General features: G+C 37.2%; 1 protein-coding gene across 3 annotated transcripts in view; it reads left to right on the top strand.

The window, feature by feature from the left end:
* LRRFIP2 (LRR binding FLII interacting protein 2) overlaps positions 1-12431 on the top strand; it is a 118450-nt gene that overhangs the window by 89359 nt on the left and 16660 nt on the right. For 2 of the 3 annotated variants that reach the window (XM_082848466.1, XM_082848465.1), the window contains one exon: positions 3254-3346. In XM_082848466.1, coding sequence (XP_082704592.1) covers positions 3254-3346 — 93 coding nt within the window. Of the gene's footprint in view, positions 1-3253; positions 3347-6152; positions 6246-12431 lie in introns of all 3 variants that reach the window. The other variant, XM_082848467.1, reaches the window with a different exon arrangement.

Below are 12431 nucleotides of genomic sequence, written 5' to 3'. Positions count from 1 at the left end.
GGGGTGTTAACGTCCCCTACTATGATTGTGTTACTCTCGATTTCCCCTTTTATAGCTGTTAGCATTTGCCTTATGTATTGAGGTGCTCCTATGTTGGGTCCGTAAATATTTACAATTATTGTATCTTCTTCTTGGATTGATCCCTTGTTCATTATGTAGTGTCCTTTTCTGTCTCTTGTAATAGTCTATTTTAAAGTCTATTTTGTCTGATAAGAGAATTGCTACTCCAGCTTTATTTTGATTTCCATTTGCATGGAATATCTTTTTCCATCCCGTCACTTTCAGTCTGTATGTGTCCCTAGGTCTGAAGTGGGTCTCTTGTAGACAGCATATATATGGGTCTTGTTTTTGTATCCATTCAGCCAGTCTGTGTCTTTTGGTTGGAGCATTTAATCCATTTACATTTAAGGTAGTTATTGATATGTATGTTCCTATTACCATTTTCTTAATTGTTTTGGGTTTGTTTTTGTAGGTCTTTTACTCCTCTTGTGTTTCCTGCCTAGAGAAGTTCCTTTAGCTTTTGTCATAAGCTGGTTTGGTGGTGCTGAATTCTCTTAGCTTTTGCTTGTCTATAAAGGTTTTCATTTTCCCTCAAATCTGAATGAGATTCTTGCTGGATAGAGTAATCTTGGTTGTAGCTTTTTCCCTTTCATCACTTTAAATATGTCCTGCCACTCCCTTCTGGCTTGCAGTTTCTGCTGAAAGATCAGCTGATAGCCTTATGGGGATTCCCTTGTATGTTATTTGTTGCTTTTCCCTTACTGCTTTTAATATTTTTTCTTTGTATTTAATTTTTGATAGTTTGATTAATATGTGTCTTGGCATGTTTCTCCTTGGATTTATCCTGTATGGGACTCTCTGTGCTTCCTGGACTTGACTATTTCCTTTCCCATGTTAGGGAAGTTTTCAACTGTAATCTCTTCAAATATTTTCTCAGTCCCTTTCTTTTTCTCTTCTTCTTCAGGGACCCCTATAATTCGAATGTTGGTGCATTTAATGTTGTCCCAGAGGTCTCTGAGACAGTCTGAATTCTTTTCAGTCTTTTTCCTTTATTCACTCTGCAGCAGTTATTTCCACTGTTTTATCTTCCAGGTCACTTATTTGTTCTTCTGCCTCAGTTATTCTGTGATTGATTCCTTCTAGAGAATTTTTAATTTCACTTATTGTGTTGTTCATCGTTTGTTTGCTCTTTAGTTCTTCTAGGTCCTTGTGAAACGTTTCTTGTACTTTCTCCATTCTGTTTCCAAGATTTTGGATCATCTTTACTATCATTACTCTGAATACTTTTTCAGGTAGACTGCCTAAGGAAATTTTTTTAATTAAATGGTTTATCCTTCCTTTTTTTTTGAATCTTAAGAAGACATTTTTTTGCCATTCAAAAATATGTATGTGTGTGTGTATATATATATGTGTGTATATACACACACACACACATATTTGTATCCCTCCATTCTTAGAAAATGGGAGCATACTATATTGTTCTGCATCTGGGTTTCATCACCTGATGATTGTAGTATAGAGAGCTCTTCCTCGTTCTTTTCTTATAACTGTACACTTATTCCATTGTACTATAGTTTATTCCACCAGTTCCCTGTTAACGGACATTGGAGTTGTTTGCAGTCTCTTGCTGTTAAAAATAGTCCTACAAAGACGAATGTGCTGCATAGGTCTTTCTGTGTTTTTGCTGGTATCTATGGGAGTCAGAAAAGTAAGTTTGCCGGGTCAAAAGGTGTGGTAATCCTGCTAGATGTAACAAATTCTCCTTTGTAGGGATTATACAATTTTGCATTCCCACAAATGAGAGGGTCTATTTCCTTCTCCACACTACTTTTCCCTGAGTATATTGTCAAGTTTTTGGACTCTTACTGGTGTTTCAGTGAGAAATACAGTTTTAATTTACATTTCCCTTAGTATGGGCATCTTTTCATATTCAAAGCAATTTGTTTCTCTGTGAACTGTCCATTTTTTTAGCCTACTGTTCTACATAATAGTGGGTTTTTTCCTCTTTATTTCTAATTTTAGAGGCTCTCTATATGGAAAGAAAGTAAATATAAATTGTAAAAATTTTTTATAGTCATTTGTCTTTTTACCTTGCTTATCGTGTTTTTTGCCATTCAAAAGTTTTCATTTCTATGTAGTCTTATCTGTTACCCCTTTCCCCTTCTTGCTTGTGGATTTTTGAGTCATTTTTTGGTAATTTTTACCTGCTCCTTGGTTATAGCAGTTCACTCATCTTTTCTCTAGTACCTGTATGTTCTTACTTCCTTTCTTCTTTCTCTGTCTCTCTCTCTGCCTGTCTTTCTCTCTCTCTTTTCCTTCTCTGCATTTGTTCTGGTGTATGGTACAAAATTTGGTTCCAATTTTCTTTTTCCATGTGTATATCCAGTTATGCCAACATTTCATTTAAAAGTCTATCTTTTCTCATTGATTTTAGCTGCTCTTTTTGGTTTTTTTTGTTGTTTAATGTACTTGTATATGTAATTGGGTCTATTTATGGATTTTCTATTCTACTCCATTGGTCTGTATTCATGAGCCATTACAACATTGTTTTAATTGTATAAGCCTTATGTTTTAATATCTAGTAAGATTAGCTTTCTTCGTTTTCGTTTTGTGTTTTTCTAGCTTTTTTTTTCTTGTTTTTCTTCCAAATAAACTTTATAATCAACTTGTCTTACTCTGATGAGAATAAAACCTGATGGTATTTTTATTTGGACTGCATTAAATGTATAGATTAATTTAGGGCATAACATGTATTTTTGTGATGCTGAGTCTTTTCATCCAAGAAGATGCCTTTCCTTTTGTTCAGTCCTACTTCCCTGTCTTCCAGGAATGTTTTATATAATTTTCCTCATATTGATTTTGGGTATATCTTGTAATTTTACATGTATGTATTTACTTTATTTTTTGATATTGTGTTTATTATATCTTCTCTCTAGGTTTTATTTTGATCTGTGATGATTATTGAATTTTGTATGTTAATTTTATAACCTGTTACTTTACCAAGTCATTTCATTGTTCATAGTAATTTTGCCATTGATTAGTTTGGGTTGTCTAGATGTATAATCGTATGAGATGAAAATTGAGAATTTTCTGAGCCTTTCCAAAGAATACAGAATTTTTCTAAGTTAACAATACATGGGCAGTGCAGGTGTGTTTCTGGAGATAACACTTAGCTGCTTAATGGTATATTGTAGATGTTCCAGTCTGTCATGTGCCATGATCTGTGTTAACTGTATCATTTGTTTAATAACAGGAGTTAGAAAGGCAGAAACATATGTGTAGTGTGCTACAGCATAAGATGGATGAACTTAAAGAAGGCCTCCGACAAAGAGATGAGCTTATTGAGGTATGTACATGAACTGTGGAAATACTTAATTTTGGAAAAAAATGCACTGAATTGGATGAGGGCATGTGTGTTGGGAGGGAAGGGAGCTAAAATGCCACAAACTTGTCTCTTCACATTTGGCTGTACCCTAAAATCTTACAAACGTGAAACATGAAGGCAGGCTTAAAAAATTAATACTGTGAACCCTATAAATATTTCGCCTTTTAATAGCAGAAGCTTTTATAATTGTCTTTTATTCCTAAGCACATTGTTTCCTAAAGATATCTTAGGAAATGGGCAAAAGTACCATGATTCTTTGGAATGTAGTGAGTGCTATATTTGGGGACATGATTCTTGGGGAATAAGAAGTTTGATCGTCACTCAGGTAGGTGCATTTCTGAGATGGCTAAATGAAAAGAAGAAATTGTGTCAAGACGCCTGGTAGTAGACAAGAGGTGAAGGTTGCCCGGGGCTGTGACTCAGGTTCCTGGGGTGGAGGAGCTCTGAGGGCCACAGCAATATCCTAGGAGGGAAGGAGGAGTGTGGGCCTCCAAGAAATCTTTGAAAGCATGTATCATCCTTTTGTGCCTGCCAGCTTGCATGCATCTCTGTTTTTCTTTAAATGTGGTTTTCCTCTTGAGGTTGTCATTTTTTATAAATATGGGGTGAGGTTTGTTGGGAAGGGGTCATGCTCACTTTCTTGGTGAGGTTATCAAGCACGTCTAATGTTAACTTAGTGTTGATCCCGTGGTGATATCAGGAAGGCAGCTTTTTTTTTTAAAAAAAATAATCTATTTCTGTTTCATTTTTTTAATTATTTTTTATTTTTTGGCTGCATCAGGTCTTCACTGCGGCACACAGGCTCTTTGTTATGGCGCATGGGCTTCTCTCTAGTTGTGGCACGCAGGTTTTCTCTCTCTAGTGTGGCACGCGGGCTCCAGGGTGCATGGGCTCAGTAGTTGTGGCACGTGGGCTTAGTTGCCCCAGGCATGTGGGATCTTAGTATCCCGACCAGGGATCGAACCCATGTCCCCTGCACTGGAAGGCGGATTCTTTACCACTGGACCACCAGGGAAGTCCCAGAAAGGCCAGCTCTTGACAACCCCGGAGATGCCACATGCATCACAGTCAACTCAGCCCTGTCCCTCGTCCTTCAGAACCACCCCCCCTTCCCTCCCTCTTTTTCTCTTCCCCCATGGGCCTGCCTCACTTAATCTCTCCCCCTATAAATGACTTTAAAAACCATTTAATAGAAGAAAAGAAGTGACTCTTTTTGTGGATTTGTGTTACTTTTTTTGTCATTCTTGAGAATAATTGAATTGAACATAGCCTGCTGAAAGCAGATAGAATTTGTGAATTCTAAATGCAAACACAGAACCCTTTGAAAATATCAGATTACATGTGAAGTTAATTGCCTTAGTTTTTCCATATATGGCAAGAAGCATATTATCCAAACTCTGTATCCTGCTGGCAGTTAAAAATCACGTGAATTCTTCTCTCTTTTTGTCCTCTTTTTTATGTGTGTCAATATGCCAGCCACTTGTTATTCCTTTTTCTAATTAAAATATGTACTTTTCCCCATATGGTTTCCAAAGAATAATAAAACTACTTTGGGAGCTGCTTCTCAAATTCAGTAACTTATGTTAGAATTCGTTAAGTGTTCTAGTTTTTAGTTTGTTGATTGCATTTAAGAGCTATTTTAATGCTTGATTTTTACAATTTGTCAGTATGGTTTCCAATTTAAAAGCCCAGGGTGCTGGGTATACAAACTTTAAAAACCTTAGTTTTAAGGGTTTTTTTGTTGTTTTTTTTTTGCGGTACGCGTGCCTCTCACTGTTGTGGCCTCTCCCGTTGCGGAGCACAGGCTCCGGACGCGCAGGCTCAGCGGCCATGGCTCACAGGCCCAGCCGGTCCACGGCATGTGGGATCTTCCCGGACCGGGGCACGAACCCGTGTCCCCTGCATCGGCAGGCGGACTCTCAACCACTGCGCCACCAGGGAAGCCCTTAAGTACTTTTTATGTTTAGAATTAACATCCTTCAGATGTTAATATGCACATTTACTTATAACTGAAGAATCCTGACTTTGCCACAATAATGTTTTTTGGTCTTTAGAATGGAGAACCACGTGGTAAAGTAGATGAGAAATGTATGAGTAGGGAAAGTGGAAGATGATAATTTACCAGTAATGCATAAAAGAACCTGCTAAATATAAGAGAGTATAAATTGAGCATCAGTGCCTAGTCAGAAGAGTTAAGAATTGCTAAATGCTAGAAATCTAGTTTTTCTAAAAACTGATGTGAAATGTGTAATTTATGATGTTCTTGCTATCATAGATTCTGCTAACAGGAATTCAAAATGATTGAGCTATGTCCCTCTTGTAGTTTTTTAGTTCTTCTTAAAAAAATAGGGTTCAAAACTACTGCTTGTTGTCTGTGATAAGGATCATTTGTTCATAAGAAAATCTGAATTTCCCTCTCTAAAAGTGTAAGTTGTCCCATGTTTGGGGGAAAGGCACTTATGAGAGGAAGAGTACATGTGTGGAGCTGGGTGTACACAGAAGCCCCAGCTGGCTTGCTGCCTCATAGCTGTGGCTGGAGCAGCTGCCCCCAGTCCTCTCGCTTGCTGTCATACCGACACAGCGCCAAGACGCTGGATGTCATCATTCCTTCTAAGACACTGGATGCCATCTTTCCTGTTGATCACAGACTTTCTGCTTTTGTTAAGTTTCTTTATCAGCTTTATTTTTGTTCTGTTTTCCTCCCTCTAACCCCGTCCCCTTTTTCTTTGTGCTCTTTTATTACTTCTCTTCCCCTCTTCCTCTGCAGGAGAATCAGCGTATGCAGCAGAGAGTAGACACCATGACAAAAGAGGTGTTTGAACTCCAGGAGACACTGCTTTGGAAAGATAAAAACATTAGGGTATGAGATCAAATTGGGCTTTGGCCCAAAGCTCATTGATGAGGAATAGACCAATGTAAATTTAACGTAGAGATTCCTAAAATTCTGTCCTTTGACTATTTTTAGAGCATTTATACAGAGTGAAATATGAATAAGCAGAAGACAGAAACTTCCATGGGAAAACCTAATCCTATGCCTGGAAAGAACTCTTCTCTCCAGCTGACTCTGGGCTTGTAAAACCTACAAGTAGGAACTTTCTAAGGAAGTTGTTCTTTATTTCCCCAGGATTTTTATGCAGAAACAGCCACAGGCATTTAATTCAAACTCTGTGGGTAATTTGATATCCTTACATTGTAAGAATTTGGATAAGAAGCAAAAGGATAGGGGATGGGGGAAAAGTTATTAGCATCCCATAAATCTTTGGTGAATAAAATAGGAAGAGATTAAAATCATTTTAATTACGGAAGTGGATAGGAATGTAAGATTTGCTGGAGCTGCCAGACTATGATGTCACCTCTAATCACATCCTTGCAACTCCCTAAAGCAGGGGCCCAGATAAGGAAAAAGTCTTCAGTGCCTTTTTGCTAAGCCCTTCAGGTAGATTCCAAGGACACTGGAGCTGAAAAAATCCCTGCCAGTTCATCCCATGTGGCCTTTTGACTGGCAGCCACGTACACCTCATGGCATATGAGCTCTCTGTTCCACAGAGGCTTAACTTGTCAGGGAAGGGCAGCGTGGAGGGAAAAGAGAGAAGGAAACCCTTGGCCTGAAGACATAGTTAGGAAGCCTCCGTTCTACCAGAGGTTAGGTGGGGTAGGGAAAAGCTGGCCAAAATCCCCGAGAGCACCTGTGGTGGACAGGCGTAGATGTGAAGCCCTCCGGATCACACCCTCCATAGTTAGGGGCATTCTGGTATCCAGGTCATTTCACACCTCCAAGGACCCTATCCTCTCAATAGACACTTGGGAAACAAAATTACTTGTTAAAGTGTGGTAGACCAAGCAGTTTTAAAGAAAGAAAGCTACCTTTTAGAGTTTCTGCTGCTAAAATACCAAGTTCCTGTAATTCTGTCTAAAGCTGGAAAAACCTTCTGAGGTATTAATTAACAACTCTGTTAAGAGTTTTGAATTGTGACTGTGAACTACTGATTCTATTTAAATTTTTTACTTGGGAAATTTAAAATGAGACGTGAAAACTGTATAGCAAAAACAGGTAGTTTGTAAAGTTAAGTTGAAATCTGGTCACTATTTAGAATGGGCTTCTTTTAGGATTTTACATAATTTTCTTTAGCACAGATCTGCAGCTCCATGATTTCTATTTTGTATAATTATCTTAGCATATTAAACTGATTATTTTGGACCAGCCATAGAAAACCCCCAAATCTCTCAGTCCAATAGCTATTCAAAATAAAACAAAAATTATTTTCTACCCAAAAGATGTACTGACGGTTACAGTATAAATAATTTGACTTTTAAATTTTCCTGCTATTATTGAGTGAATGAGTGGGTATCTTCTTTCTGTGTAGCATATAATAACATGTTCTTTTGGCTTTTGTTGTTGTTGTTGGCACCATTTTTCCAACAGCATTTGCTTATTACTTAGTGTCTGTGTCACATTTATTTTAATGTTTTTTATTTTTTTATACAGCAGGTTCTTATTACTCATGAATTTTATACACATCAGTGTATACATGTCAATCCCAATCGCCCAATTCATCACACCACCACCACCACCACCCTGCTTTCCCCGATTGGTGTCCATACGTTTCTTTTCTACATCTGTGTCTCAATTCTGCCCTGCAAACTGGTTCATCTGTACCGTTTTTCTAGGTTCCACAAATATGTGTTAATATACTATATTTGTTTTTCTCTTTCTGACTTACTTCACTCTATATGACAGTCTCTAGATCCATCCACGTCTCTACAAATGACCCAATTTTGTTCCTTTTTATGGCTGAGTAATATTCCATTGTATATATGTACCACATCTTTATTCATTCGTCTGTTGATGGGCATTTACGTTGCTTCCATGACCTGGCTATTGTAAATAGTGCTGCACTGAACATCGGGGTGCATGTGTCTTTTTGAATTATGGTTTTCTCTGGGTATATGCCCAGTAGTGGGATTGCTGGATCATATGGTAATTCTATTTTTAGTTTTTTAAGGAACCTCCATACTGTTCTCCATGGTGGCTGTATCAGTTTACATTGCCACCAGCAGTGTAAGAGGCTTCCATTTTCTCCACACCCTCTCCAGCATTTATTGTTTGTAGATTTTCTGTTGATGCCCATTCTAACTGGTGTGAGGTCTCACCTCATTGTAGTTTTGATTTGCATTTCTCTAATAATTAGTGATGTTGAGCTGCTTTTCATGTGCTTCTTAGCCATCTGTATATCTTCTTTGGAGAAATGTCTATTTAGGTCTTCTGCCCATATTTGGATTGGGTTGTTTGTTTTTTAAATATTGAGCTTCATGAGCTGTTTATATATTTTGGAGATTAATCCTTTGTCTGTTGATTTGTTTGCAAATATTTTCTACCATTCTGAGGGTTGTCTTTTTGTCTTGTTTATGGTTTCCTTTGCTGTGCAAAAGCTTTGAAGTTTCATTAGGTCCCATTTGTTTATTTTTGTTTTTATTTCCATTACTCTAGGAGGTGGGTCAAAAAAGATCTTGCTGTGATTTATGTCAAAGAGTGTTCTTCCTATGTTTTCCTCTAAGAGTTTTATAGTGTCTGGTCTTACATTTAGGTCTCAAATCCATTTGGAGTTTATTTTTGTGTATGGTGTTAGGGAGTGTCCTAATTTCATTCTTTTACATGTATCTGTCCAGTTTTCCCAGCACCACTTATTGAAGAAGCTGTCTTTTCTCCACTGTATATCCTTGACTCCTTTGTCATAGATTAGTTGACCATAGGTGCGTGGGTTTATCTCTGGGCTTTCTCTTCTGTTCCATTGATCTATATTTCTGTGTTTGTGCCAGTACCATATTGTCTTGATTACTGTAGCTTATAGTATAGTCTGAAGTCAGGGAGTCTGATTCCTCCAGCTCCATTTTTTTCCCTCAAGACTGCTTTGACTATTTGACACACACTATTTTGTGTCTCCATACAAATTTTAAGATTTCTTTGTTCTAGTTCAGTAAAACATGCCATTGATAATTTGATAGGATTGCATTAAATCTCTAGATTGCTTTGGGTAGTATAGTCATTTTCACAATATTGATTCTTCCAATCCAAGAACATGGTATATCTCTCCATCTGTTTGTATCATCTTTAATTTCTTTCATCAGTGTCTTATAGTTTTCTGCATACAGGTCTTTTGTCTCCCTAGGTAGGTTTATTCCTAGGTATTTTATTCTTTTTGTTGCAATGGTAAATGGGAGTGTTTCCTTAATTTCTTTCAGATGTTTCATCATTAGTATATAGGAATGCAAGAGATTTCTGTGCATTAATTTTGTATCCTGCAACTTTACCCAATTCATTGATTAACTCTAATAGTTTTCTGGTGGCATCTTTAGGATTCTCTATGTAGTGTTTCATATCATCTGCAAACAGTGTCAGTTTTACTTCTTCTTTTCCAATTTGTATTCCTTTTATTTCTTTATCTTCTCTGATTGCCATGGCTAGGACTTCCAAAACTATGTTGAATAATGATGGCGAGGGTGGACATCCTTGTCTTGTTCCTGATCTTAGAGGAAATGCTTTCAGTTTTTAACCATTGAGAATGATGTTTGCTGTGGGTTTGTCATATGTGGCCTTTATTATGTTGAGGTAGGTTCCCTCTATGCCTACTTTCTGGAGAGTTTTTATCATAAATGGGTGTTGAATTTTGTGAAAAACGTTTTCTGCATGTATTGAGATGGTCATATGGTTTTTATTCTTCAGTTTGTTAATATGATGTATCACATTGATTTGTGTATATTGAGGAATCCTTGCATCCCTGGGATAAGTCCCACTTGATCATGGTGTATGATCCTTTTAATGTGTTGTTGGATTCTGTTTGCTAGTATTTTGTTGAGGATTTTTGCATCTATATTCATCAGTGATATTGGTCTGTAATTTTCTTTTTTTGTAGTATCTTTGTCTGGTTTTGGTATCACGGTGATGGTGGCCTCATAGAATGAGTTAGGGAGTGTTCCTTCCTCTGCAATTTTTTGGAAGAGTTTGAGAAGGATGGGTGTTAGCTCTTCTCTAAATGTTTGATAGAATTCACCTGTGAAGCCATCTGGTCCTGGACTTTTGTTTGTTGGAAGATTTTTAATCACAGTTTCAATTTCATTACTTGTGATTGGTCTGTTCATATTTTCTATTTCTTCCTGGTTCAGTCTTGGAAGGTTATACCTTTCTAAGAATTTGTCCATTTCTTCCAGGTTGTCCATTTTATTGGCATAGAGTTGCTTGTAGTAGTCTCTTAGGATGCTTCGTATTTCTGTGGTGTCGTAACTTCTCCGTCTTCATTTCTAATTTTACGAATTTCAGTCCTCTCCCTCTTTTCTTGATGAGTCTGGCTAATGGCTTATCAATTTTGTTTATCTTCTCAAAGAACCAGCTTTTAGTTTTATTGATCTTTGCTATTGTTTTCTTTGTTTCTATTTCATTTATGTCTGCTCTGATCTTTATGATTTCTTTCCTTCCGCTAACTTTGGGTTTTGTTTTTTCTTCTTTCTCTAATTGCTTTCGGTGTAAAGTTAGGTCGTTTATTTGAGATGTTTCTTGTTTCTTGAGGTAGGCTTGTATAGCTATAAACTTCCCTCTTAGAACTGCTTTTGCTGCATCCCGTAGGTTTTGGATCGTCATGTTTTCATTGTCATTTGTCTCTAGGTATTTTTTGATTTCCTCTTTGATTTCTTCAGTGATCTCTTGGTTATTTAGTAACGTATTGTTTAGCCTCCATGTGTTTGTGTTTTTTACATTTTTTTCCCTGTAATTCATTTCTAATCTCATAGCGTTTTGGTCAGAAAAGATGCTTGATATGATTTCAGTTTTCTTAAATTTACTGAGGCTTGATTTGTGACCCAAGATGTGATCTATCCTAGAGAATGTTCCATGCGCACTTGAGAAGAATGTGTAATCTGTTTTTGGATGGAATTCTTATAAATATTAATTAAATCTGTCTGGTCTATTGTGTCATTTAAAGCTTGTGTTTCCTTATTTATTTTCATTTTGGATGATCTGTCCATTGGTGTAAGTGAGGTGTTAAAGTCCCCCACTATTATTGTGTTACTGTCGATATCCTCTTTTATCGCTGTTAGCAGTTGCCTTATGTATTGAGGTGCTCCTATGTTGGGTGCATATATATTTATAATTGTTATATCTTCTTCTTGGATTGATTCCTTGATCATTAGGTAGTGTCCTTCCTTGTCTCTTCATTTTAAAGTCTATTTTATCTGATATGAGTATTGCTACTCCAGCTTTCTTTTGATTTCCATTTTCATGGAATATCTTTTTCCATCCCCTCACTTTCATTCTGTATGTGTCCCTAGGTCTGAAGTGGGTCTCTTGTAGACAGCATATATATGGGTCTTGTTTTTGTATCCATTCAGCAAGCCTGTGTCTTTTGGTTGGAGCATTTAATCCATTCACATTTAAGGTTGTTATCAATAAGTATGTTCCTATGACCATTTTCTTAATTGTTTTGGGTTTGTTTTTGTAGGTCCTTTTCTTCTCTTGTGTTTCCCACTTAGAGAAGTTCCTTTAGAATTTGTTGTAGAGCTGGTTTGGTGGTGCTGAATTCTCTTAGCTTTTGCTTGTCTGTAAAGCTTTTGATTTCTCCATCGAATCTGAATGAGATCCTTGCTAGGTAGAGTAATCTTGGTTGTAGGTTCTTCCCTTTGATCACTTTAAGTATATCGTGCCACTCCCTTTTGGCTTGTAGAGTTTCTGCTGAGAAATCAGCTGTTAACCTTATGGGAGTTACCTTGTATGTTATTTGCCGTTTTTCCCTTGCTGCTTTTAATAATTTTTCTTTGTCTTTAATTCTTGCCAATTTGATTACTATGTGTCTCGGCGTGTTTCTCCTTGGGTTTATCCTGTATGGGACTCTCTGTGCTTCCTGGACTTGGGTGGCTATTTCCTTTCCCATGTTAGGGAAGTTTTCGACTATAATCTCTTCAGATATTTTATCGGGTCCTTCCTCTCTCTCTTCTCCTTCTGGGACCCCTATAATGTGAATGTTGTTGCGTTTAATGTTGTCCCAGATGTCTCTTAGGC

The sequence above is a fragment of the Leucopleurus acutus genome (assembly GCF_964270905.1).
Source record: "Leucopleurus acutus genome assembly, chromosome: 10".
Lineage (NCBI taxonomy): Eukaryota > Metazoa > Chordata > Mammalia > Artiodactyla > Delphinidae > Leucopleurus > Leucopleurus acutus.
This window is presented reverse-complemented; position numbering and strand designations above follow the sequence as displayed.